This window comes from Varanus komodoensis, unplaced genomic scaffold (assembly GCF_004798865.1).
Source record: "Varanus komodoensis strain SLA01 unplaced genomic scaffold, ASM479886v1 scaffold29_1, whole genome shotgun sequence".
NCBI classification, from domain to species: domain Eukaryota; kingdom Metazoa; phylum Chordata; class Lepidosauria; order Squamata; family Varanidae; genus Varanus; species Varanus komodoensis.
In genome coordinates this window covers 10,979,301-11,004,883 of record NW_025335759.1, presented here as the reverse complement: position 1 = coordinate 11,004,883, position 25,583 = coordinate 10,979,301, and the positions used below count along the sequence as shown (strand labels likewise).

Genomic DNA, 25,583 nt, shown 5'->3' with positions numbered 1-25,583 from the left:
AGGGGCATGGAATTTAAGGACAGTTTTATTTCATCACTGGCACATTTCCCTTTTCTTTCCTCTATCTCTAGGCCTGGCTCCTCTTTTTCTTACAAAACTGATCTAGTTTGTATTACCAGTAACTTCTGCTTTGCAGGTGGCAAAGGACCCATGCAGTGCCAGTGAAGTTTGATTAGTGTTTTCTGAATCCCGCTCTGCGTTGCTGCTGGTGGAGTGAGAAAAGAGCAAGCAAATAAGGCTTGCTTTTTATTGGTCAGTAACACGTGAGGTTTAGTATTTGTAGTAAAAAGGTGACCACCTGCTTTGCCAGCCTGCCTGGTCACTGACAACCCGGAGGGTTCCACGTGGTCGGGCAGAGATTCTGGGCTCTAGGGCTGCCCCTTAGCACCACTTCTGGATGGAGGACTAGGCACACCTGTCCTTTTAAGGTTTCCATAGGGTGTTACCTTAAACAGCCTTGAAAAGAACCTGTCCTTATGAGGCATGCAGGAATCCCAGTGGGTTCAGCCCTTTCCAGACCTCATCTGCGCATGACCTCACAGTGCAAATCAAGTTCTCTTTTGCAAATCTGATCCTGCAGTTATGAAGCCATTTAAGGAGAGGATGCTGAGGAAAGCTTGGAGCTCTTTTACTAAAATGTGGAGATGCCAAGGCGGGAGGAGAGCAGACCTGATGAGGGAACATGAGTGTTTCCACAAGACCAGACCTCAGGTTGTTACAGTTGCCACCAACATTGGGACATCTTGCAGATCTGGAAATCTAAATTTGAGTAGAAAAAAATAAGCGAGATGAGCAGGAAAATAACAGCTTCATCTTCAGGGTTGGCCTTTCCTGATAGTGAGCTCCTGGGTTCCTGGCAAGAAAGGAAGGATAACGATAAGGCGATAATTATTAATCTCTCCATTTAACCAAACTGAACTTGCAGTGGTTCTCCTGAAGAATGGCTAAAAAAACATTTCTTTTTACCCCCTCGTCCCACTCTTTCCAATGCACCTTTATAGGAGGTGCAGGAATTCGAATCCGTAGCCCGCAATAACGATTAATGCGGATTAGAAAAAAGAGGGCCGAAGGGGTAGATTGCCTCTGCGCATGCGCCACGCTTGCTGTGCTTCCCCTACCGGCCTCTAGGCGTCTCACGGACGATTCCGGAGGCGCGCCTCGGAAGCCGGGGGGGGGGGGAAGAGAAGCAGAGGTTCGCCATGATTGGCCGACACGTCTGTGGTCACGTGACCCGTCCGGCTCAATGGGACGCCGCAGAGCGGTTTCTCCAACCCCGCCTCTTCGCATTCTTAGACTCTGCGCCGCGCTCATTTCCGCTTCCGGCCTTGGAGCTGCGACTTTTGGGGCGGGCGAGCAGTGGCCCTTGGTGTCCTCTAGCTGTGCACTGACGGGGGCTGGTTGCTGGGCGCTCGTCGCTGCAGGGAAGCTGCTGGCCCCCAGGTGAAGGAGGCCTGGTGGCCGGGGAGCGGGGAGCGGCCTAGGACAGGGTGGGGGGTGCTGCGGGGGCTGGCGCTTGGGACTCCCCTTCGGTTGTGGTGGGGAGCTGGGGGGCCGCTTTCAGGTGGTGGGACGTGAGGGGGGTGCAGATGCCCCCTCCCGCTATATATGGGTGATGATGCAGGAGGAGTCCCTTATTCTCCCCCGCTTTCACCAAAACCTGGTAAGAGGGTGAGTTCCTAGGCACAAAAATAATTTTGAAGAAACCGGCCTTGGGAGGGACATGATCGGTGTATTAAAAACCCTGAGGACTAGCAACATGTTCGAGGTGCCTCTGGGTTTCTTCCAGTGTGGAGAGGAAGCGGAGTTGCATTAATGCAACCTTTCCAAGCTTGGTGCATTCCAGATGTACTGGATTGCATTTCCCAGTTCCCCAGCTAGTATAACTGCTGGTGTGGATGATGGGCATTGCAGGTCAGCCCACCTGGAAGCTGGGGAAGGCTGAGTTACTGGGATATCAGGGGATAGTGAAGTCTTCAGGAAACATATCTAAAGTATACCTGAGAATATGTTTTCCTCACTCCTTAGAATATAGTTCATAAAGTTAAACATTTTATGGAATTAGACATTTTATGGAATTATCTCTGGAGTGTTGTCAGTGAAATGACTCAACTGTTATGCTTTGCTTTTAAGTGTCTTGCTTTCCTTTTTTCTTCCTTTTTTCCTCCTCCTCCCACAAAGCATCTATTATCCTGGTTAATATTGCTAGTGTTACAGTTCTGCGATGATGTAAAAAAGTTTGGTTGTTTAACAGTGGTTTTGCTGACTTCCCACATTACTGCTGTGCAGGGAATTTGCTCCCTGTTGTAGCTTCTTTGAATCTGGCTCTGCATGGGGAACTAGTAACCTTCTACCTATTGAATTACAGCTCCTGTTTCCCTGATTATTGGCCATGTTGGCCAAGGCCAATGCGGGCTGAAGTCCAACAGCACCTGGGGGGCCCCATCTTCCCAACCTTTGTTCCAGTGCATAACTAAAGGCTTTCTTCAGTGGGATCTGCTGTACCTTTTCTCTCTTCAGCAGCACATTCTGTGATGATACGGTGTTTTCTTCTCCTTAAGTATGACAAGCCTTGGTTCAGTTTTCAGAGCATTAGCCTTTATAGCCCGCTGCTGCAAAAACAGCAGAGTCCCATAGCATTGTGGAGTCTCTCAAACCGATTGTGGCACAAGCCAGCCTTACCCAACTTGGTGTCCTCCAGATCTGTTGAACTACAACATTCACAACCAATCCCGACCATGATTCCCCTTCCCCTCCCTAAATCCAAGAGATAACTGTTGGATCAAATTATTCTGGGCTCTGTGTAATTCTAAAAATGAATTTTCTTCTCATTGCAAGTGAACTTGCAGCCATATAGCTTCCTGTACCTTTGACAGAACCATTGGGTGGCTGTGTAAAATTACCTGGGGAAGTAGAACTGCAGTTTGGCTTTCCATCAGCTAAATTCTCAGCTTGTTTAACTTTCAGATTAAAAACTGTAGCCCTAACTCATTCTGATTTCACATTTATCCAGGCAACTCCTTTCATGTGAGGGGGAAAAAGCCGTCTTGGATCCCTTCATGGGCTGTGCTTGGTGACGACCAGAGAGTCTGTTCTGACATCTCCCAAATCCCTGCTCTTGGTGAGTAGAGTTTGTGTGCCTGGACTGTCACCTGCTGTTCTCTTTGTCCAAGGACCTTTGACCGCCGAGCTTCTGAGCCACTCACTTCATGCCTAGACCTGAACAAATGTGCCGTGAAGCGGGAAGATGTATATATGGACGGAGCATGTTGTAGGTCTCCCCCTGTCCCATTGTTTCTGGCCATTCCCTTGACTGGGAGGGGGCAAAGCAGAGAAATGCCTTGTATGGAAGGCATCTCTGAGGGTGGCAAAATTGGCCACATCTCTTCCTTGGAGGGTCACTAAAGGATCCAGAATGGCTGCTGTCTCTAGCAGAGTCCATTTAGTAAGAGCTTAGGCAAGAGCACGAACTTGTACAGCAGCATCATAGGCCGCCCCCTTTCAGGCTGGGTAATGCATTTGCCCAAGAGACTTTGTTGCCTTTCCTTTCCTTGGACAAAGTTTTGGAGTTGCTGTTCTCCTCCCCACCACTTTTACAGGTATTTGTACCCACTGAGATGCTAATGCTGGTTAAAAAAAGTAACTTGGGGTTTGTTCTGTAGGTGTGATGAATCCCAGTGTCTCTAAGCTGGTTTGCTTTGTTCTGTCAAATTCTCCTCTCCCAATTTGCTTGTGCTTTTCTCCCTTCCATTCCCCCAAATAGCTTGGAGGAAAACAAGATGTGGCATGAAGCCCGGAAACATGAGCGGAAGCTCCGGGGGATGATGGTGGATTACAAGAAACGAGCTGAGCGCCGGAGAGAGTATTATGAAAAGATAGTGAGTGTCTTCCAGATTGGCTCTGATCTGGGAAAAACAGTGGCATCATGTGACTGTCCTCCTCCTCTGCCTCTTTCCTCCCCTTTACCAACCCTTCAACAAGTCTATCAGAATATGCGTCTTTGAAACGCTACAGTTCTCTGCTTCCAGGAGTTGAGGGTTGTGCTGGAATGTTCCTGGCTGCGTGACAACAGCCCCTTCTCTACAGCAGCCTTCCCCACCCAAGACCCTCCAGGCAGTTGTCGTCCATGTCTGGGGGGCCTCTGGTTGGAGAGAGCAGCTCTAGGCTCATGGGTGTAAATTTGTCCTTGTGGCCTGGTCAGAGAGGCTTCCGGGATTCTGTTTCTTCAGACTTGGAGGCTTTTGAGAGTCCTGTAATGCCACCAGGGTGAGGGGAGCAGCAGAGGTAAGCTTTGCATCCCGGTCTTCCATTCTTTGCTTTCTTGCAGGCAGTCCATCCAGCCTGCATAGCAGCAGCACTTTTGGGAGTGAAGGCTCACAAATTAGACATTGGTCTGTCTTGTCACCTTGCTTCCCACCAAAATGCTCCCTTCCCCCTCTCCAGGGCCGAGTTTCTGACCTTGGAGAAGCATTGGGCACAGTTCATCCTGCACTCTGCACGGGAGAGGCAGATCTCTGACTTCCCCTCCTAGGATTTGATCACTGTCTCCCACTCAGATGGTCTGTGACTCTTGCCCAGGGATCGCAGGATTGCTCTCAAAGTGTCAGTGAACTTGGCAATGCTAGGATGACTTTGGTGCTTCTGTTTCCTGTTTTTATGGATGCTCGCTCTGCTTCTTTTCCAACAACTGAAGCTTTAACTGTGAACAAATGCTGAATGCATAAGTGCACTCCAATCTATGGCATTATAAGGTGCAATTCAACGGTTTTTCCCCTGCCCATATCCCTGAACCCAGGGTGGGTTATGTGAGTAACAGATAAAAAACGGATAAAAGCCAGCAGACAAAAACAGCAGCGGGAAGGCCCCAACATCTCCAGGTAGGGTTGGGAAAGGAACTGTCCAATTCCGAGGAGTCAATGTCAGTCCCTATGGATAATTCTGCATTACGTGGACCAGTGCTCTGCTCTGCTCTAAGGCGGCTTCTTGTGTCATGATTCTCTTCCAGAAAAAGGATCCAGCCCAGTTCCTGCAGGTCCATGGCCGTGCATGCAAGGTTCACTTAGATTCTGCTGTGGCTCTGGCAGCTGAGAGCCCCGTGAACATGTGAGTAGCGTTCGTGCGGTGCCAGCACCGTGGTGATTTGTCTGCTGAAAGTGAGGAGAATTTACCTTTGTGGTGTGGGTGTGCAGCATCCCCTTGAAACCTGCTTGCCAAGACTCCTCTGCATCGGACTTTCAGCCTTTCCCTTTCCCCTTGCAGGATGCCATGGCAGGGGGACACCAACAACATGATCGACCGCTTTGATGTCCGAGCCCACCTGGACCACATCCCCATGTACACTCCTCCGCTGCTGAACCCCATGTAAGGTGTTTGTTCATTTTTTTGATCCTGAGATGTGCGGCTCCTTGCTTCGAGCTCTGATTTGTTTGTGCAGTTGAACGGGAAAAAGAGAGCTTGGATTCCTAGGTGTGATTCCTGACTCGCATCTGGGAGAGAGGACCAGCTGTGTCTAAAACAAAATGGCAGGGCCTGTTTTCTTGGGTAGGTTGGGGCCAGAGTTGCACACTTTCTTGGACAGCAGATGTCTGACTCATGAATCTGTTGCATCACTTGGGTTGGCGGAAGCACCGCTACGTCAGAGGAGGGTGGGCTGGTGTTACACTATGTACCATCCCTCCTGTACCTCAAATACCTGACACACACGTGTGCGTGTGTACACACACACACACACACACACACACACACAGGGTTTTGTTCTCGTGTTATGAATGCCAAGTTACATGGTCTAATGGCAATTCTAATTGCATGTGTTTGAACCTTGTTTTGTTTATGTGGTTTTGGTTTTTTAAAGATAAGGTTATTCATACCTGGACCTTTAGTATGAAAGTAAAACACAATACTCAGATAAATGGCGAAAGCAAGAGCTACCTGTAACACTGCTGCTGCTGGCAATTAATCAAAAGAACACTTCCGTACAATTCTGTCCTGTGTGTCGTCATTGTGCCGTCTGATTTTTTTAATATTTCACCATGTAGGCCTGGATTGAACGACCTGTGTAGCTAAGACTTTTTAAAATACTGAGTGGCGGCTCAGAGCCCCTGGGCCGAACACGCACTTGGCATGCGGAAAGTCCCGTGTTCAGGGCCCAGCAAACTCCTGGGAGAACCAGCCTGGGTCTTTATCGGGCACCTTTGCATGCTTGCAGCTGCCTGTGTAGCAGACTTCTTTTGCAAGAGGGAAGCTGCAGGACTGTTTGTGAAGTGAGGCGAAGCTGCTCAAAGTGTAAGCCTAACTTCTCCAGCCTGCCGTCCTCCAAACCACAACTTCCATCATTCCCAGCCGGCATGGCCATTGTGGGCGTTCCCCTCCGGAGGTGCTTGACTGCACCCAGCTGGGGGAGCTTGACGAAAGAGGAAGCACCACTGGGCAAGACAGTCGCTCTTGAATTCTGGCCTTGGAATTTGGCGTGTCAACGTGTAGGGTATTTTCCTATCAATCAGTGCTGTGGCTAGACAAAGCAAATGTGGCAGCGTTGGAATAAAAATTCCAAAAGAGAAGGTGCCCGAGTCAAGCTGAGACCATCCCTTTCTGGAGGAAGAGTCTGCATGGAAGTTCGGTGGCCTCCTTCCGCTTCCCACATGAAAGCAAATGCAGATTCCATGGCTTGACCATCAGCCACTTTCTTCCTTTCTACCACCCTGCCGCCCCCCACCCCCACCCCAAATTTCTTTGGCTTTGTTTGTTGTCTTGCCTGGCGAAGAGTTTTGGAGAACTTGCAAGCTGGCTTGGTATTTTGTGACCTTTGGCCCGGCCCCATAAAGGTATGGTGTTGACAGGAGCAGTGGCAGCCTTGGTGTGGGTTTGTGGGAGTGACGGCAGGAGGATGTGAGGGCAGGGGGCAAGCTTTGTCAGGGGTAGTTCCGTCCCCTGAATGCTGGTGCCTCACGCAAGCCACTGCCTGCACACTTTCAGCTGCCTCCGTCACCATGCCGCCTAGAAACGTGCTATTTTTAAGAGCACTTTGTAGGGTTGTGCCAAACTCTAAATGCACAGCAACCTGCCAGCTCCGAGTGAGATGTGGCACAGGTGTAGCAGGTGAAGCACGAAGAATGCGAGTCCACATCCTGCTGCTCAGCCGTGTAATTCCAACTGCTTTCTCTCACCTTTCCAGTTCTCCCGAGCAGGAGTCGGACGAGAGGAAATGCAACTATGAAAGGTACCGGGGTTTGGTGCAGAACGACTTTGCTGGCAGTAAGTTCCCATCGGCTCTCCTTACACTGCTGTAGAAGGTCTGATCCGGGATGAGCAGAGCTTGTATGTGAAGCATTCTGTCCCACGCTGCTGCTGCTGCTGCTGCTACACTGACAGTGCAGAAACCATTTTTAGCTAGATTCACTGAAGGTGCAGACCAAGGCGTTTTTAGACAGGAAAAAACCCTTTAATCGAGTGAGACTTGATGGGGGTCATGGGCCGGGGGCGGGGCGGGGGGCTTGGGCTAAACAGGCTTAGGATTGTGCCCTTAAGGGCATCTTTTTTGAGGGCCCTGTGGGGAAGGAAGGCTCCCAGCAGCCCTTGAGATCAAGTGCTTGGCATCCCTCAAGGACTTGATCAAAGGTATTGTAGCGCAAGAGCTGGAGGAGAGAGAGTGCTTGAGACGGCCCCAGCCACTCTGAATCTAGCACCTTCTGGATGCGTTGGACTGCATGTCCCATCATTCTCGTGGCCAGTTCGGCTCCAGTCCAGTCGAGCCAGAGCAGTAAACTGCCCCCCCCCCCCACTCACAGCCGATCAGCGGAGGTTGTTTGGGACCACGGCGTCCTGTGACGGGCCTTCGGATGCCAGCTGGCAGCATCAGAAATGCGCTGAACGGGCCCATTTGTAACACCCACAGTGTGACTCGGGGATGGGGCTGCCTTCTTGATGGGGGGTGGTGTGGGGAGGGTAGGGAGACGTATGGCTTGCCCAGCTCTCCCAGGCATGGGGAGCTTCCTCGCAGAAACATGCCTGCTCGTCTGCTTGCCCGGTCATGCGCTCCTGCTGCCCATGGCCAGTCTTTTCAGCTCATGTCCCCTCTTTGCCGGCAAGCTGGGCAGAGCTGGAGGGAGCGGGGAGTTCCAGCTGAGGCGGGAGAGGGTGCCCGTGCCGTCTCCTTGCTTGCCTGCCCCGTGCCGAGCGAGCCGCGTGGGGCTCCGACCCACTTCTCCTTCCGCTTCTGTCTCGCAGTTTCAGAAGAGCAGTGCCTCTACCAGATCTACATCGACGAGCTCTATGGGGGGCTGCAGAAGCCCAACGAGGATGAGAAAAAGAAGTGAGTGTCCCGAGCGGGGAAGCAGGGCCAGGTTCTCAGTGCCAGCAGAACTCGCGATCCAAAGCCTCGTGTGTTTTTGGGCGCGGGGCTTTTACTCGATCCCGACAGGCTCGGGGGAGATTGTGTGTCTTTCGGACTAAGCTGGGTGATGTTGCGGCATTCCAGACGATGGCGGACTGCAGCTCCCTTCTCCCCAGACATTGGCCCCACTGGCTGGGGATGATAGGAGGTATAGTCTAGCAGCACCAGCAGGGCCATCAGCTCTCCAGTCCTGCTTTCAAAGAGAGGTGGTTTTTCTGTTGCAGAAAGGATGTTGTAAGCCCCCCAACCCTCTTAGGGCGCAGGGGGAAAGCCTTGTGCACACCCCCTGCTCCTCACCCCAGAGGCTGGTCTTCCATCCAGAGGGGCACCCTCCCCTCGCCACCTCCCTCGGCCCTTGCACTCTGCTTATGGGTCACATGCTGGCGCGGTCCAGCGGCGATCCAGGACGGAATTATGTAGCTGAAGGGCAGGAAATGGCTCTCTTTCCTCCTCGCCCCCCGCCGGTACCCTTCCATCCGAATTCCTTGGCCCCGTCCTGGATAAACACTGAGCGGCCTGCCATCCCTGGGAGATGCTGGTGGAGAGCTGAAAAGAGGGTTTGTCTTGAGGGTGGAGATGAACCCAAGGCCGGGCACCCACCTGCAGGCTCTGGGGAGCACAGGTGTGATGCGTGTCATTTCCCTGGCTAGGCTGGCAGAGAAGAAGGCCTCCATCGGTTACACGTACGAGGACAGCACGGTGGCAGAGCTGGAAAACCCCTCCGAGAAACGCACGGAGGAGGAGGACTCCGAGGAAGACAGCAACACGGACGAGGACGAAGTCATTCCTGATATCGGTATGTCTCCAAGGAGCCTCTTGCCCCTCCAGCCTGGGTTGCATCGCCGCGGCAGGCGTGGCGAGAACGTGCCGTTGCATCGTCTGCCCTGCAGTCCTGCACAAAGACTAGGAGGCCGAAAGGTCCTCGTGTTGCAAAGAGCCTTTTCCGCAAAAGTGGACACAGCCCCTTCCAAGTAGATGTGGGTGGGCAGAGGACCGGTCTTGGGATATTTTGGACCTCAACCCCCATAAGCCCCTGCCAGCATAACCAGTGTTCGGGAATTCTGGAAGTCAGCACCCCACACCTCTGGAGGTACCTACCTTCTGCCCACCCCAGTCCCACTGTGGACTTTCCCTCAGTATCCATCAGCTCTTTGCTTCCTGTCTTCAGCTTGTTTAGGGCTCAGGACTGAGCCTGGTGAATATCTTATGGATTCTGTCTGGTGGGAATAGCTTTGGGAGGGGATTTGAGAAGCTCACGGAGGAGAAGGAAAGGTCTGGCTCTCCAGTGAGGTTAGCTAAATGGAACCACCATGTGGCGAGGCAGTGTGTCCCGGAATGCCCGTGGCTTGGGTCCAGCAGCAGGAGATGGTTGCCTTCAGGGCCTGTGTAAGGCCTCCCTGAAGACATCCTTCAGGTTCTCTGCTCAGAGTACTCAGCCACAGGAGAGAGCTTGGAATCGCTCAGTTCTTTGACATAAGAGCCCCAAGCTCATCCTAGGAGGAGGATTAAAGATCTTAACAATCCCTCGCACCTACAGGTCAGTTAGTTATTACCAGGGGACCAGTAATTCCTTTGATGCTTTCTAGTCCTTTGTCAGTCCTTCCCCTCCCCTCCCCTCGGGTTTCTGTTGCTGCTTTCTTTCCTGCTCTGTGGCCTTCCCTGCTTTCCCTGGTCTACCCTTCCCTGTCTCTTCCGTGGTTGATTTCAGCCAGCTTACTGCATGGACAGTAAGCTGACTCAAGTCACTCCTGAGGGTACATCCCAAGTATATAATGAATCATTGAAGATGCAGTGCAGCCCTAAAGGTTTAAATACGCACAGACCATCCCAGTGCATGAAACAGTTGGCCGTAAGCTGGCACGCTCCGGGTGCGTTGGAGTCCCGGTGTGTTGGTGCTCTCCCAGCATCTCCCCGGCAGCATGGAAAGCCTTTTTGGACTCGAGGGGAATTCCAGAAGCGGTGATGCAGCAGTCAGTGCGCGGGGTGGAAGTCCCCTTCTCAGATTACAAAATGGCCAGCGGGAGAGGTCAGAGTCGAGGAAGAGAGGCCTTTGGAAGTTGAAGTTTGGTGGAGCTGGAGATGCAAAGCTCGCAGGGTGTGAGCGGTCTGGAAGGGAGATGGGGCTGAAGGTGGTAAGGGAAGGAGCTGGGAAAATTGGGGAATCAGGAATTTTGTGCAGGCATTTCCGGAGGGGTGCTGCTTAGTCATTAGATAGTTTCTGTATGTTATGGCAGGGCTTGGGAATGTGCGTAAGGGAGGCGAGGCGAGGCCTTGCTGGTTGCTCGCCACGCTCTTGGGCTCCCCTAGAAGAAGCCTCTCTGCACCCAGCCCCAGGCTTCCTCAGCTGAGGGGAGGCAGAAGTGCTTGGAGGCTGATGTCTTGGGTCAAGGTTCTCCGATTAATGGTGGACTATGGAAGCCTTGTCCACTCTGGCAGCCTCCAGGAACCCTGTATTTCAAGCCCTGTCATCCCAGCCAATTGGGCCATTGTGGTACTGGCTGGGGCTGATGGGCACCGTACTCTAAGGCACCTGGGCAGCAGCCCCAGGCAGGGAAGGGCTGGTCTGCTGGGCCAGAGGTGGGATCTCTGGAAAGGTTCTGCGCGCACGGCTGCCAGCGAGTGCCTCTTCCCTTGCTTTCAGATGTCGAAGTCGACGTGGATGAGCTGAACCAGGAGCAAGTTGCTGACCTGAACAAGCAGGCGACCACCTACGGGATGGCCGAGGGAGACTTTGTCCGGTGAGGGGCCTGTGTGGGGCCCCAAGCAGCCTCTGCCTCAGTAGTTTAGGTGGCCCATTTTCAAGGCGGGGGGCGCCGAGGTGCCCAGGGACCTGAGCAGGCTCCTTCTGGGCAGAGAAGAGGTGCAGGAAAGCACGGCCAGCGTGGCCAAGGGGCTGGTGCGCCTTCGCTGCAGCCGAAGCCTGTAGCCGCATGGCACCCGCATCGGCCTTCCCCATCCCCAGCGGTTTAGGACTCAGCCCCCCTCGTCTCCAGCCAGCACTGGTGGATGCTGGGAGCTTCAGTCAGATAGCTCTAGCGGGTGCCAGATGGGAGAAGGCCAGTGCTGTGCATCCATGTTCACAGACCTGACTGTTTCTGTTGGCTTATAGCGCTCCTGTGTGTTGAACAATACCAAATCGTGTGATTTGGATGTCTGGCATAGCTTGGTGGTGCCCAGGATGGGAGCAGGTCAAGCCTGGGGCACTGGAAACTGGCTCTTGCCCTGCCGAGACCGAATGGGGGTCCGCGCAGAACCCGCCAGCTGAAAGTTCTGATGGATCAGCACCCAGCTGTGCAAGGAAAAGCCACGTTTCCTCTTGAAAAGGCGGCGTGAGGGGAGCAGGGTCCTTCCTCTAAGACAGATTGTTCCCCCAGAAGCCCCGGCAGCCGCGGTATGGTAGGGGCCACAAAAGAGGCTAGGGGCTGCATGCAGGCCCCATGTCCACACCTTGGATCTAAGTTCCCACAGCACCGTGTGGGGGGAGACACGGCAGCCACTGGGTTCAAGGCGTCTGAGCTTGGTGGGATGCCGCGACCTGTTCTCTCCGGGTGGGCTTGGGAAAGCGGAGGGAGCCGAGCGCAGCGGCATGGATGCCTGGCCTCTCACTGAGCAATCAGGGTCAGGCCTGAGGCCACCCTGTAAAAGAAGGGCAAATACTGAGTTTCTTAGTGGCTGCCAGATGAGTCCTAGCAAGATGCCGGAAGGTGCGTCCTCTCCCAATGTAATCCTACCTCTCCATTTTCTTCTGAAAGGATGTTGCGGAAGGACAAAGAAGAGGCAGAAGCCATCAAACACGCCAAAGCCTTGGAAGAGGAGAAAGCTATGTACTCGGTAGGGAGGCTTGGGGGCTGGGCGTTTCCGAGCCCTTCTCTGCTTGGCGGCTTTTCCTCATCTCTGGCGTCCTCCAAGAGGCATCAACAGGTTAACAGGCTGGGAGTGGCAACTCTAGCCAAAGCCCTCTAGCCAAAGCACCCCCAAGATGTGGAGGGGGTAATCCCTGTTATGCCGGAGAATCAGAACTGGGGGAACTTCTGGGCCTCCCTCTTGACACAGGGGCTTCTCTGCTTTCTCAGATCTCACCTGTTTTCCAGGGCCGGCGCTCCCGGCGGCAGAGGAGGGAATTCCGAGAGAAGCGCTTGAAAGGAAGGAAGATCAGTCCTCCCAGGTAGGCCCTTTGCTGATGGGGACTTGCTGGGCGGCTGCTGCCAAGTGGGCCCTTTCAGGTGTCTCAGCACGGGGAGTCACTGGGGAGCCCTTCGGGATGCCTTCACCTTGGCAGCTTCACGTAGCTGCAGGTGGCGGCAGGTGGGAGGAATACAACCAGGTGTTGTGCTGGTGCAGAGCGGCCTGTGGGAGACCGAGTTATCCCTCTTCCCCCACGGGGGTGCTTGCTTTTTTCCTGTGCCTGGAGCATTTCCCTGTCTTTGGTCCGGCTTTCATGAGGAGCAAACAGGGGCTAACATCTGGCATGGGTGCCTGGGGAGTGCTGGGAGTTGTAGTCCAAAACATTCAGTGGGCACCAGGACGGTGAAGGCTGCCGCCTGTCTTGATCACTTTTGTTTCTCTCTCCGTAAAAAGCATGAAGTGCCTGATCCTGCCTGATCTTGGAAGCTAAGCAGGGTCAGGCCTGGTCAGAATTGGGATGGGTGACCTGAGTGTCTGATTCTATGATTATTGTTGTAAACTGCCCAGAGAGCTTTGGCCATGGGCAGTATAAAAATGCAATAGTCATAGTAATAATCTTTCCAGACTGTGTGTTTGGAGGAGAATGTGTTGGATTGCAGCTCCCATCATTCTGAGTCATAGGCTCGTGGGAGTTGGTAGTCAGTCATCTCGCACACACGCATCTGGGATTAGAAAACCAGCTTGATTTTATTTCTTGCACTCACTCGCAGCTTTTCTGACCGAACAGTTCCAGGTAGTTCTTGACTGGTCCTGAGTTAGCCTCCCAGCCAGCTTTTCCCAGTTTCAGCAGTAGAGCGGTGTTGTGCCCAGGGCCGAGGGAGTCTGGTGCAGTCTTCTCCAACCTGGCGCCCACTGTGGCTGCCTGGGGCCACTGGGAGCCGCAGTGCCGCACAGCGGGAGGGTGCTAGGTGGGGAGCGGGTGCTCTGGACCCGCGCTGCTCTGCCAGTGGGTGTGCTGGATTGGCTCCGTGTACGTTTTCTGCTCCCCATCAACTGCTCATGCACAAGTACATCATAAAGACATCATTCATGTATTAGATGTAGATTCCACTCTTCTCTTGCACGCAACTCAAAGCAGCTCGCATCATTCTCAACCCACAACGACAAGCCTGCGAGGTAGGCTGGGCTGAGAGTCTGTGACTGGCCCAAAGCCGCAGCCCCCCCACAAGCGGGCTCCATGGCTGAGCGGGGACTCGAACCCGGATCGCCTGAGTCCCGCTTCCGCGCTCTTCACCACTGCACCACGCCGGCTCTCAGTGTTAGTGTTAAACTATGTACTAGGGAGGCCACTTATGCGTAACAGTCCCCCAAGGAAAAGCGCCACCAGGGGGGCCAGCCTTTACGTAAATTTGCCCGGTGGCCGTGGCGGAGGTGCCCCCCGGCAGCTGCACCAGGTTGAGGGCCGTGGCTCAGGGATCCTCCCGAGTCGTGGGAAGGCTGGCTTGCTCCGCAGATTGTCCAGTTTAAGTGCCTCAGGTGAGCTGCTTCCTATATTTTGTGAAGCTCGGCAAATACTTTCACTCTCACAGATGGCCGGAGGCAGGGGAGTGCAGGAGGTGTGGGAGGGGGTGCAGGCGTGCCTGGTGGGTGCTTTTCCCTCCGGGCCAACGGCCGGGGGGCAGCCAGGGCAGGGGGCCTGTGGCGGTCCCTGAACTGCATGGGGCGGTCAAGGCCTGCAAGGCTCCCATGATGCTTCCAGCACTCTACCCAGGGGCCCCTCTGGTCCTCACGCCTCTCTCTCGTTCACAGCTACGCCCGCAGGGACAGCCCTACCTATGATCCCTACAAGCGGTAAGTGGGTGCTGCCGTTCCTTCCTGGGGTTCTGTTGCATGTTCCCTGGATTGGGGAAGGGGAGGGTTGAATAGGCCTCTGGGGAAAGTAACCTGGGCTCGTGGGGTGCAGTCGGGGTTAAGAGCATATTTACCGACATGTGTTTTGATTATGGATGATTCGTTTAGATTTTTGTAAGCCCTCTTGAGACACTTTGCGTATAGGATGGGAGATAGACAGACAGACAGACAGACAGACGAATCTGTCACGAGCAGCCACTGTCCTGATGGCTTCCAGTATCGTCCAAGGCTCGCTCAGTTCTCGGTCTACACGCGTGTTCCTGAGTCGCCACAGGCACTGGCGCTCCACCAAGTCTGGCCTTGCCGCCCTCTCTGGAGGAAGGGGAACTTGAGGCAGAATTTACCATGAGGGCCGGGGGCACATGCATCTTGCAATCTTAATGCCACTTGAGATTTTCTCCCCAAAAAAGAAATGAGGCCGATCCTGCTCCGAGCGCCTATGATATTTTGTGCTCTCGGAAGCAGTTTGCAGGAGCCGTTCCCACCAAGCGTGGCTGCTTCCTGGTGCGTTTGGTCTGGGCAGTCCCTCAGTGTGTGTCCTGGCTTTGCAGAATCTCACACGTGTTTGTGTGTGCTGGGTTTTAGTCCGTCAGGGTGGGGAGAGGCTCAAGGCTCTGCCGCTCGGCCATCTTCCGGTGACGGCCTTTCCCCGTCCCACAGATCGCCCTCCGAATCGACGTCCGAGTCCCGCTCCCGCTCCCGCTCGCCTTCCCCGGGCCACGAGGAGAAGATCACCTTCATCACCAGCTTTGGGGGCAGCGACGAGGAAGCAGCCGCCGCTCAAGCCGGAGGAGCCCCCCGGAAGGCTGCCTCCCTCGGCAAGGCACGCGCCAGCCAAGTGCAGCAGGGCAGCACTGCGGCAGGTCATAGCGCCTCCTCCCGGTCGGTAACTTTCACACCTGCCCTGCTTTCCCAAACCTAAAAGCAGAGAACATTCCTGGGTCGCAGGTTGACTTCTTACTTTTCCGTCCTTTCTGAATGTTCAGACCTGACCATATTTGGGACCTGTGTTCCCAATGGCCGCCCTAGATGGCCAATCCTCTCTTTGTTGTGCCTGGTCCAGGAAACTAGGAAAAAACAGCTTCCCCCTTCTTGGGAAACAGGCTGGCCAGTCCAAGAGAGATCAAGGAGCTTTAACTCTTCCATGGTCTTGTTGCCCTCCAGTGAAAGCAGCTACTGCTAACATTTCACTGAAGGACACAGAAGGTCAGATCCTCGGTGTGGTTGTGCCATGAATGCTCATGGACCTTGTTGTCCCTTGACTGGGACATCCTGTAGCCTGGGGTGCTGGTTTACTGCAAGTTGACACTTGAAACTTTCTAACCAGGCAAATCTAAATGGCGACACCTTTATTTTTGCTAGATTTTTGCTTAGATCTGGTAATTTGTGACAAGGCCAGCACAGCAGCTTATATAAATATAAAGGATAAATCAGAGCATTTCAGGTTTCCCTGAAAATTGTGTAAAAGGCCCAAATAGAACTCAGTGGCAGTAGCAAACCACATTCAGTGCAGCAAACCAGTGGTAAAACAAGTAACACCTGAGCACCAGATCCAAGTGGAAAAGAAATCACCTGGAGCGAGCAGGTCTTCAGTGCCTGTTTGAAGGCCTGCAGCGGGGGCTCCCCTGTGTTCTCGGGTGTCAGAGTGTCTAGAAGAACGTGGTCGCTGCTGCAGCGTCGCTTTCCCTTTGCCTGCCAGCGAAAGCGACCTCACCGGTGGGTACCAAATAGCACCTCTGAAGGTGATCTCAGAATACAAGGGAGCTGATCCAGGTGGCTGTTCAAATAGCCTGTTTCCTGGGGGGACCCTCCGAGCTGAAAACTGGCCTTCTCTAAAACAAAATACAGATTTCCCAAGAGTTGGTTGGCTGCGCTAGGTTCAGAATCGAAGCTGGATTCCTTCATTTGCAGTGAGAACTTGCAGTAAAGCAGTGCCCCCTCGTCTCCTGGACACTTGGGCCCACGGGCCTGTGCCCACCTTCCTGCCCTCCAGGACTGGGTTTGCTGAAGGAACACAGGAGAGGTGGGGGGAGTGAATGGGGGTCCCCGGAGCCTTTTTCCAGTTCTGCAAGCACGGTCACTAATTTGGAAGCTTCTCTCTCAAGTGTGGGATGGCCAGCAGGGCCGAGTCTTGGCTGCCTGGGACAGCCCTGTGCCTTCGGAACTGCCCTTTCTCCACGCCTGCCGCTCTGCTTGCCCCCTTGTGACTAGCCAGCATCGTGCCTCTCCTCTTTGCAGGCGACGCTCCTCCTCCTCTTCCTCCTCCTCCTCCTCCTCCACGTCGTCGAGCTCCTCCTCCTCCTCCTCCAGCTCGCGGTCCCACCGGGCCAGCGGGTATCACAGAGCCAGCCGCTACAGCCACTCACGCAGCCACAGGTATTCCCGGTCCCGCAGCAGAACCAGGCGGTACTCGGCGGGAGGCTCGCGGGACGGACGCCGCCACTCCAGGTCTCGCTCGACGGAGCGGGGCTGGCGATACGGCTCCCGCCGCAGGTCCAGGTGAGTCCTCCGGGGTGGCAGCGGAAGTCCCGGGTTGTAAAGAGGTACTTCTGATGGCGAGGGAGGGCTGGGTGGGGAGGTGGACCGGTGGGCCCCAACCCAGTGCTGCGTTCCCTTCCCCAGGAGCCATTCCCGGTCTGGGGAGCGCTACCGATGGAGCAGCGGCAGGGCGGGGAGGCACTGGACCAGCAGCACCAGCAGCCGGAGTGAGAGCGAATCGCGAAGCCGCAGCAGGTCAGCGTCTCCAGCCAGAGAGAAACCGCTGAGGCCTGCGGCTTCCCCTGCCATAGGGGAGAAACTGAAAAAGTGAGCATATGGCGGGTTGCTCTCCCCCTTCCTCTCCCCCACCACGACAGTGACATCCCGGCAAGTCCTTTTGCTGCTTGTCGCCCATTGTCAGGGTTGTATAAGCTGTGTAAGACGCAGACAATTGCACCTGGAGGGGCTGAATTCTGCACTCTACATGAACGCCTACGGTTTCTTTCAAGGCACAGCCTTATGCAGGTTTAGACGGAAAACAGGCCTGACTGGGACATGCTGGAATTGGCCCTTTAAAAAATGCACTCTGCAGATGTACAGAAGTATAATTTCTAGCGCTAACCTCACATAGCAGAGAAATGACTCTAGCTTATCTATGGCAGGGAAGCCTGGGCCCCTGAAACGTTCCAGAAATAGAAGCAAAACCTTTTGCTAGGTGAAATCTGTGAAGGCAGAGATGACCGTGTCCCACATCTCCTTTAGCAGCTGACTTGCCGTTTATTCTCTTAATTTTGCTCTTGGAGAGAGGTGGTCTGCGTTCCCATTGCCCAGCCTGGGGATGCTCAGGGCTGCTTGCATCGGACGTCCCCAGTCCAGCTCCGAGTGACTGCATGTGGAACGTCTCATGTCAGCTCACAAGCCATAGACTTACCTGTCTGTTCACAGAGAAGCACCTGCAGGGTTCTGGGGCTGCAGCTCCAGTATTACACACATCTTTTATCAGTGCCTGCCTGCCTGCCTGCCTGCCTGAGCATGGCAAGTGATCAGAACTTGCTTTTCTGCCATCCGGTCCCCAGTGGATCATCTCATGCGGGATTAGCTGTGGCAGGTGCTGGGATGGAGATGATCCCTTTCCAGGGGGTATCTGTGTGGCATCTGCCTTAAGGCCCCTTCTGTCCCTGGGAGATACTGTAACAATTCTGACTGGTCTTGATTTGCTTTCCCTCTGCTTTATTTTCCCTCCTAGGGCTGAAACTGCCGGTGGTAAAGAGACAGGAGCTGCCAAAGTCAGTAAGAATTTAAACCTCACCTCTTAATTCCCAACACTGCAGAAAAAGACTCTGGGGATCAGTAGAGTTGCAGGAAAAAGGGTCATTGGCTTTTGTGTCCCAGGGTTTGGATGGCTGCATTGACTACTGCAGACTTAGCCAGGGATGGAGAGTCTCTCTGCCACCTGCCGATCATACTGCTAAGCTAAAGAGCTGATCTTAAGACTGGGCTTCCTAGGCTAGCATGCAGGGGCTGCATTTCCAAGCAAGAGGATACAAGTATGAGCCCTGTAGCTTTGCCAAGGGGATATTTTGTTGTCTACCCAGAAAGTGGCACTCCTAACAAGGTGTGGAATTCATGCGGGAACTTGCTGATTCTTTACGCCTTCCTAGGGGTGAAGGAAGGGAGTGGGGCTCCTGCTCTCACCTCTTGTTTTCTCTGCGACCGACACTTGTGAATCGGCCTTCTTCACTCCACTGCAAACTAGCTTTGGCTTCCTGTGGCCTCCCTTGCCAGGTCCGAAACTGGCCCTTCCTTTCCCTTTCTGGATTTCATGGCGCCGTTTCCATCCCTCCCGATGCTTTTCCTGCTCTGTCCCATTGCGTGGGGTAACCAGATGCAGAAGGGGTCTGCAAGCAAAGAGTGAGGCGAAGATACTGTGTGAGTTGTCTCCCGAGCCGAGCCACAGCTCCATCTAGCCCTGTAGTGCCTCCTCAGACTGGCAGCAGCTCGCCAGGAGTTTGGGCAGGGATCCGTCTCCAGCTCTTCCTGCCCAAGATTAGCAGTGTGGGAGTCAAACCTGGGACCTTTGGTGTGCAAGGTGGCGCTGACCTATGGGTGCCCTGCCCCACAATGAGCTGTGCGGTTTCCGCTCAGTCCTTGTGGGAGGGATGATGGGCGTCTTGTTCAGATTGGGCACAACCCTGTCCCATGGGAAGGGCTTGTACAGGCATCCGTGAGCTCCAGCCACTACATTTATTACAAGAAATGACTACATCCCATGTCTTTCCTCAGTGAGCTCAAGGCAGCTAACAAGTTTAAAAGAAACTTCACAGTTTACAGTAATACATTAAAGAAGCCATCAAATAACCCAGTAGATTAAAAGTTTTTAAAGTATCCAATTGTTAAATTGTAAACAATTACTTCTAGCAGTTAAAATCCCTTCCCCAAGGGAACAACCATGCATGTTTTTAAAATGAAGGAAGGAGGATTGTTAACCATCTTCTGGCAAAACCACCGGGAGAACTTCCTTCGAGAAGGAGTTCCAGTGCAGCTGCTAAAGAGGGTTTCTCCCTGCTCCCAACTGGCCATGTTCCTGGGAACCCTGGGACATGCGGGAGGGCCCCTTAACCATGGTATCAATCGGAGGGCAGGTTTGTATGGAAGCGGGCCGTCCCTGAGCTACCCAGGCCACAAACCCAGAAAGGGAGTTGAAGCTCATCCCCAGTGCTTCAGACTGGGCCTGGAAACCCACTGCAAGGCGGGCCAAGGCTTGAGTGAGCGAGCTGTGTGCTCCTTGTATCGGACCCCTCTTGATAGCACAGGCACTTTTCCAAAGTCAGCCCCCAAGTTCCATTCAGCAAGCCAATCCAGAAGGATATCATGGCGCGCGCGCGCGTGTGTGTGTATAAATAGAGGGGGAAGGACATTGCCTTTTACCAGAAACAAACAAACCAGAAAAAGCTTCTCAGGTGCTTAGAAAGGATTGTCTTATTTTGCTCGTTTTGTTTTGGAAATCTTTTTCGTCACCAAGAGCCACCTACCTATGTCAGGGTCTTTTGAAAAAGGCTGCTTCTGGTCTCCCATGCTGAAATGCTCTTGAGACTGTTGAGTGTTCCGGCACAAAAGAAAGGAGGACTTCTTTCTCGAAACAGCCAAAGAAAGCTAAGTGGCCTTTGCTGAAGGAAAGGGATTTCTGAAAGAAACTGGGAAGAATAAAACAATCCTTTCAAGGCATCAGAGAATCTTTGTTTCTCAATTGCCTTTGTGATGGTATCAAAAGCCACTGGAAGGGCCTGCCGAATTAACAATGGATCTGCCCCATTGCTGGTGCAAGTCATCCGCCCATACGATCAGGGCTGTTTCTGTCTCAAAGCTGAGCTTAAAGCCCATGGGATCCAATGAGGCTGTATTCTTGACGGTTCCATTCTAGGTGTCTGTTTTTCCATGGGTTGTCCCGGAGTTATGGCCCTTACACTTAGTGCATTAACCAAGGAGTAAACAGAAGGCATCTCTGACAGAATCAGGGACCTCCTTTCATTGTGGGTAAAATAAGAAATGTGCTGCCATTTACACCTTGAGTGGTTCATGATTTAAATCTCTGGGTGTGAATTCAGTTGCACAGAGAAACACTGGCACGTACGAAGGGGTCGGAAGCGGCTGTGTGTGGCTGAAACCCTGTGGAATTCCTTCCTCCTCGTAAACACGGGGCATGTTGGACCACAAGCCAGAATGCGCAGGATCTTGGATCACTGGCAGCACTTTGGTAACTCAGAGGTGTTTAGCGCATGGGTGGAGGGCATTTTCAGCCGCACTGCACGCTGGCTGTCCTGGCTCTCGCAGAGCTGAGGGCGTATGGCAACACGCCCCTAATTTCGCTTCTGAGGAGGCTGTAGTTGGGCACAATCTTTTCCTTTTTGTTGCAATAGATTGGTTTCAGCCCCGAGCCATAACAAGTTCGAATAAGGTTAAAATAATCTCGAAGGAACATGGTAAACAGAACGGTCAGTGCAATCCAAACCGTAGTTCCACACTCCACAGAGGGGATTTGTCCAAGCGACAGTTGAGCGTGTGGGTGTTTGCAAAGCCTTGCCTCACTATGGCCAGTTTCTGGCTGACCTCCCTCTTAGAGCCAGTAAAAACAAACAGTGTTTCAGTAGGTCTGACCAAATGCTCGCTGTTCTTCCGCAGTTCAGGGAGGAGAAGTAACCCTTTCTCTTCTAAGGTATCGGAGCAAACTCAGAAGTTTCCAGTCTCTGCCAATATAATGCCGTGCCACCATCTTTGGCTTGGTGCCCTCCCATCTTCCCTGACCAGCGGCCCCCCGATAGCTGGGAGCCACACGAGTTGCGGTCTGTAGCGCACCTTATGGTACCAGGCCAGGAGAAGCTGTATGCTCTCTTACCTTTAAGTAGCTTTACTGCTACTTGTTCAGGTTCCGTTCACTTCAATTGGACTCACCCAGGCAATTATCATGGGGTTCTTAATGGTGGATGTGCCTTTAGGCCAGGTTTCTTTTCTATCCTGGCAGGCCTTGGAAAAGCAGTGGCAACTGTGAGCCAGCATGGAAGGCGGAGGTGTTGGGTCCACTGAAGGGCCGTCTTCTCAGCTGCTTATCTTGGCGTGGGGTTATGGATAGGGCGGTGCTTCCAGGCAACTAGAGGTGGCACTGTGGTCTGCCTGACCCCGGAACGAGTGTGCAGGAATTGCGCAACGGGGGGAGCCTGGGCTTATCCTGCGTGGCCGGCTTGTTGAGGTCAGCAGCGGCTCGCATGTATGCATAGACGGGCTATGAGGCAGAGCGGCCGCAGCTCCCAAGCAGAACTCGCTTGTAGTACGCACGAGGGAGATGTTCGTTCATTTCCCCAAGCGTCCTCAAGTGGTGGCCCGTGCCAGCAGCATTGTCACAATGGCACGATGCACAAGCCCAGAGGTACCAGGTTGGGGGAGGCTGACCTGAGCTGTTGTGGAGCTGCTGGGGAAAGGCACCGGGCCGCAGCGCTCAGTCAGGAGCAGGTTTCTCATTCAGCGCCGAGCACGATGAAATGCACTGAGAGCCAGATGGCTGCAGGCAGGACTGGAGAAATGTTCCCGGTTTTAGGATCAAGGCATATCTTTGGAATCCTGCCATGTACAGGACGGAAACTCTCGGATTACTGAGTGGAACACAGACACTTCAAAGGTTAGGAAACAAACACTATGCCACCCTTTACTGCAGCTACCTTGCTCCTATTTTAAGTGCATGTCATTTGCATATTTTCACAAGCAGGATCTGTCGTCTACCTACGCGGGTGATTCAGAGATGTAGAAGTGCATTATCTTTGAAAGTGTCTGAAGCAGAATTTCTAAAACTTAATGGGGCATGGTTTGCTTGCATCTGCTGCTTTGGCTTTATTATGGCAGCTGTGGGTTCTGGAGCCTTATGTTTTTCGAGTGTGTTGTTCTGTCGTCTTAGAAGAAGGGGCTTGGATGTTCATGATTCAAACCATAGCATGTGATACCAGGGTCTAGAGGAACCACAAGTGGCTTCTTGGTGGAGTTTAGGAAAAGCTACGGCCTAGATCATGAAGATTAATCAAGCCACAGGGAGGAATGAAGAAATAGGCAGCAGCAATATGCAAGTCAGCTTTTCACAAGTCAGAAGAAAGTGCTAGTTCAACTTTTTCACTAGGCACCTTGACCACAAGTTGGATTTGCGAATCACCTTTGGCACAGAGTAGCCTGCAGAGGGGGAACGAAAAGATCAGGCATTGCCTGCAGGTGGTTCGTGGCAGGTGGCGATTCGTACCTGTTTGGCATGCTGGCAGTTGCAAGCCTTTTTTCAGTCCAGTGGATAGCACTGTGCCCTAAGAGGGTTGCTTGTGTTATTTATCCTCGAGGATGCGTAACGTGGATTTCCAGTGGTCCCAGAGCCCACAAGCTCCAGCTTTTGAGTTAGCCTGGTTCTTGATAATGTCAGACCAGCATGCCTCTGGGTCTCAATAGGCTCCCAAATGACTACATGCCAATTCCTTCTGCGGGAGGGTGGGCCCCTTGAGAAGTCCCCAAGAACATAAAAACCGCTTTCTTTCTGGCGGGGTGGGTTAGTGGACGGCTCCTCTGCTGGGTTGATCTGCAATAATACTGTGTTTATAGGGTTGTCTTTCCCAAGCTCTGTCTCTTCCCACATGTGCCCCCTCCCTCAGAACCCGCTTTAATTGCAGGCTCAGCCCGTGGGACACACCCTTGACCCCTCTCTGTTTACCTTCTGCTTATAGCCAAAGCTGACTCCACAGGAGAAGCTGAAGCTGCGCATGCAGAAGGCGCTTAACCGGCAATGTAAGCATCTGGGCACCTGAGCGGGAGGCAGGGCCCGGGGAAACCCTGCCCGTCCTTTCCCTCCTTCCGCCGGGTCACTTTCTCATCTCATTGCTCTGCCTTTTCAGTTAAAGCAGATAAGAAAGCTGCCCAGGAGAAAATGATGCAACAGGAGCATGAAAGACAGGTACCTAGCAGGCACAAAACTCTCCTTCCTGGAGAAGCGGGTTTTTCTAAATGCAGCGCTAGAGCGCATGCACACTGGGCATGATGCAGGGCAGTTGGTAGTAGTGAGAGAGAAGCCTTCGAAGCACGAACTGGGCCACTGGATCTGGTTTTCTTTGCGTTTGGCTCCTTGCGCATTTTTGGGGGTTACGCATGATCACAGCAAAAGGGTGGTGGCCTGGAGCAAGCTGCGAAACAGCCCTCATTCTGCTGGTATTGCATTTCTTGTTGGGAGGGAGGGAGGGAGGGAGGGCCGATGTGGAGCCGAGCAAGGCCTGGATGAGGGACGGCCTTGTTTTGACGAGGCCACGACTAGTTTTGCTTCCCCAGCCGAGCTGCTTGTCTTTCCACCTTCCAGGAGCGAGAAGACGAGTTGCGTGCCATGGCTCGGAAGATCCGGATGAAGTAATGCCTGCTGTGCTGTTCTTGCTCCCTTGGCGTGGAGTGGTGGGGGCTGCGGCGGGGAGGGAGGGAGGGAGGGGCTGCCTGCCTGCGTTAATCGCCATCATTCCTCCTGGCAGGGAGCGCGAGCGTCGCGAGAAGGAGCGTGAGGAGTGGGAGCGACAGTACAGCCGCCAGAGCCGTTCCCCTTCCCCGCGTTACAGTGAGTGCCCTGGGCTGGCTGGAAGGGGCCGGAGAGGGTATGGTGCACAGGGGGAAAGCCTGACTCTCCCTTTTGGAGTCCTTGTCAGCAAAGCCCTGCCCTGCCCTGCCCTGCCCAGGCAAAGAACCTCACCTGAAATAGTAGCACCATCTTGGCTGAAGTAGCCAGGCCTTTTCCGTGCCTCAGAAGGGCCTTGCCGCCATCTGCTTTCTCTGGAGCGCCCTGCTGGCTGTTCTTACCCAAGGAGGGGAGCAGCTCCTGCGTGCAGAAGCGGCTCAGCTGCTGCCCTTTGTAAGCGGTGTCCCTCCCAGAGCACCAACCTGCATTGCCTGACGCCTGCTGGATGTGGAAGGCAGAGCAGCAGTGGTTATGGCAGGGAGGGAATGCAGAGCGACAGGACGTGCATGCGCCTCTGCCTCGTGGGGCGTGCAATTCCGACCCAGTAGAACTAAGGCAGACCTTCATGAGTTTGCATGGTGTTTCTATAGGGGCTGTTCCCCTTTCATCCATTTAAACCTTACATTCTGGCTGTAGACACAAAAACCACAGACTATGCACTTGCCAGCACTGTTCTGGAACATAAAGATGGATCATGACTTTTTTTTTTTTTAAACAAATGATTACCCCCCAAAGCCATAGTAAGACTTGCATTTGCAGCTGTACTTTGGAGATGGTTTACCTTTCTCCACTTCCCTTGCAGGTCGAGAATATAGCTCTTCAAGGAGGTAAATGTTGCTTGTGTTTGTTCAGCGTGTGTGTGCATGTGGGGGGGCTCTGTTTCTGAAAGCACCCGCATCAAGCCAAGGTGGGAGAGGCGATGCCTTTCTGAGCTGATGCGGCTCTGCTAGACAGAAGCCCGAGTTCCTCCACAGGCTGCTGCTGTGCTCTGCCTGCACCCGTAGTTGCGATGGCTGTTAACTACACAGCTCCTGTATGTGGCCTTTACGGCAAGAAAGCTGATGTGCTCATACATGGAATTTCCAGTTTACCCGCTGAGCAGACTACATGAACGGGCCTTGCTGTGACTTTTGTGGCTCAGCAGTGAAATTGACTACCCTCTTGCCAGGCTGACACTTTTCTACCTCTGGCATTGCATCAGTGCTGATTAATGCTTGACAGAATCGGGGGCCTGTGTCTCTGCAGGCAGAATCTCATTTTGGTCGGTCTCTGCCTGGTCTAAACTGACCTCTTTCTGCCTCCCACAGGCATTCGCGTTCCCGATCTCGGAGCCCTCACTACCGCCACTAGAGGTGATTTCTGGCACAGCGCTGCGCTGGCCTTCCACTGCATCACCAGGTCCCATGTGATCCTGCTGTACATTGCTGGTTTTGTTTTTAAGTTGTAAAAAAAATTTAAAAAATAAAAGTGGTTGACTCTTCACAGGGGCCTTCAGGCATTTTGCAGTCATTTGGTTACTTCCGCCCCAGTGTTCAGTGCACACCTCTCTTTCTTGCACCCCAGAGTTGTCAGATGGTCTATGACATGAGCGGACTGTCTGTTTTCGTTGTTGAGCCAGATATATTTTTGGTTCAGGGTTAGGGTTAGGATAAGGTTGAGGAAAAGGAGGAG

The 25,583-nt window shown here is 53.4% G+C and overlaps 1 protein-coding gene across 6 annotated transcripts; it reads left to right on the top strand.

Annotated features, from left to right (window-relative positions):
* Nucleotides 1-1,306: 1,306 nt before the first annotated feature.
* On the top strand, nt 1,307-25,410 carry LOC123025773 (CLK4 associating serine/arginine rich protein). 6 transcript variants are annotated; one of them, XM_044434760.1, is made up of 24 exons: nt 1,336-1,440; nt 2,366-2,557; nt 3,011-3,118; nt 3,761-3,875; nt 5,003-5,100; nt 5,257-5,358; nt 7,169-7,248; nt 8,221-8,305; nt 9,037-9,182; nt 11,028-11,124; nt 12,139-12,217; nt 12,478-12,551; nt 14,321-14,362; nt 15,083-15,304; nt 16,661-16,921; nt 17,045-17,227; nt 18,147-18,186; nt 21,990-22,070; nt 23,146-23,206; nt 23,314-23,372; nt 23,769-23,815; nt 23,932-24,014; nt 24,715-24,739; nt 25,220-25,410. In XM_044434760.1, the coding sequence occupies exons 4-24, from the start codon at nt 3,777-3,779 to the stop codon at nt 25,260-25,262; spliced, it is 2,007 nt and encodes a 668-aa protein (XP_044290695.1). In that variant the 5' UTR covers nt 1,336-1,440; nt 2,366-2,557; nt 3,011-3,118; nt 3,761-3,776; the 3' UTR covers nt 25,263-25,410. The 6 variants fall into 6 exon arrangements, 4 of the variants coding, with proteins under 4 accessions (XP_044290696.1, XP_044290697.1, XP_044290695.1 ...); XM_044434761.1 differs by lacking the exon at nt 2,366-2,557 and having other exon boundaries at nt 1,307-1,440; XR_006415180.1 differs by lacking the exons at nt 21,990-22,070; nt 24,715-24,739; nt 25,220-25,410 and having other exon boundaries at nt 1,335-1,440; nt 18,147-18,190; nt 23,932-23,968.
* The last annotated feature ends 173 nt before the right edge of the window (nt 25,411-25,583 follow it).

What these genes read in the sequence shown, in the direction of transcription:
- LOC123025773 (XM_044434761.1), top strand. Translation starts at nt 3,777, where the DNA reads ATGTGGCATGAAGCCCGGAAACATGAGCGGAAGCTCCGGGGGATGATG. An exon ending in ACCTATGATCCCTACAAGCG is followed by an intron (nt 14,363 to 15,082) that starts GTAAGTGGGTGC and finishes CCCGTCCCACAG; the next exon opens with ATCGCCCTCCGAATCGACGT. An exon ending in AACAGGAGCATGAAAGACAG is followed by an intron (nt 23,373 to 23,768) that starts GTACCTAGCAGG and finishes TCCACCTTCCAG; the next exon opens with GAGCGAGAAGACGAGTTGCG.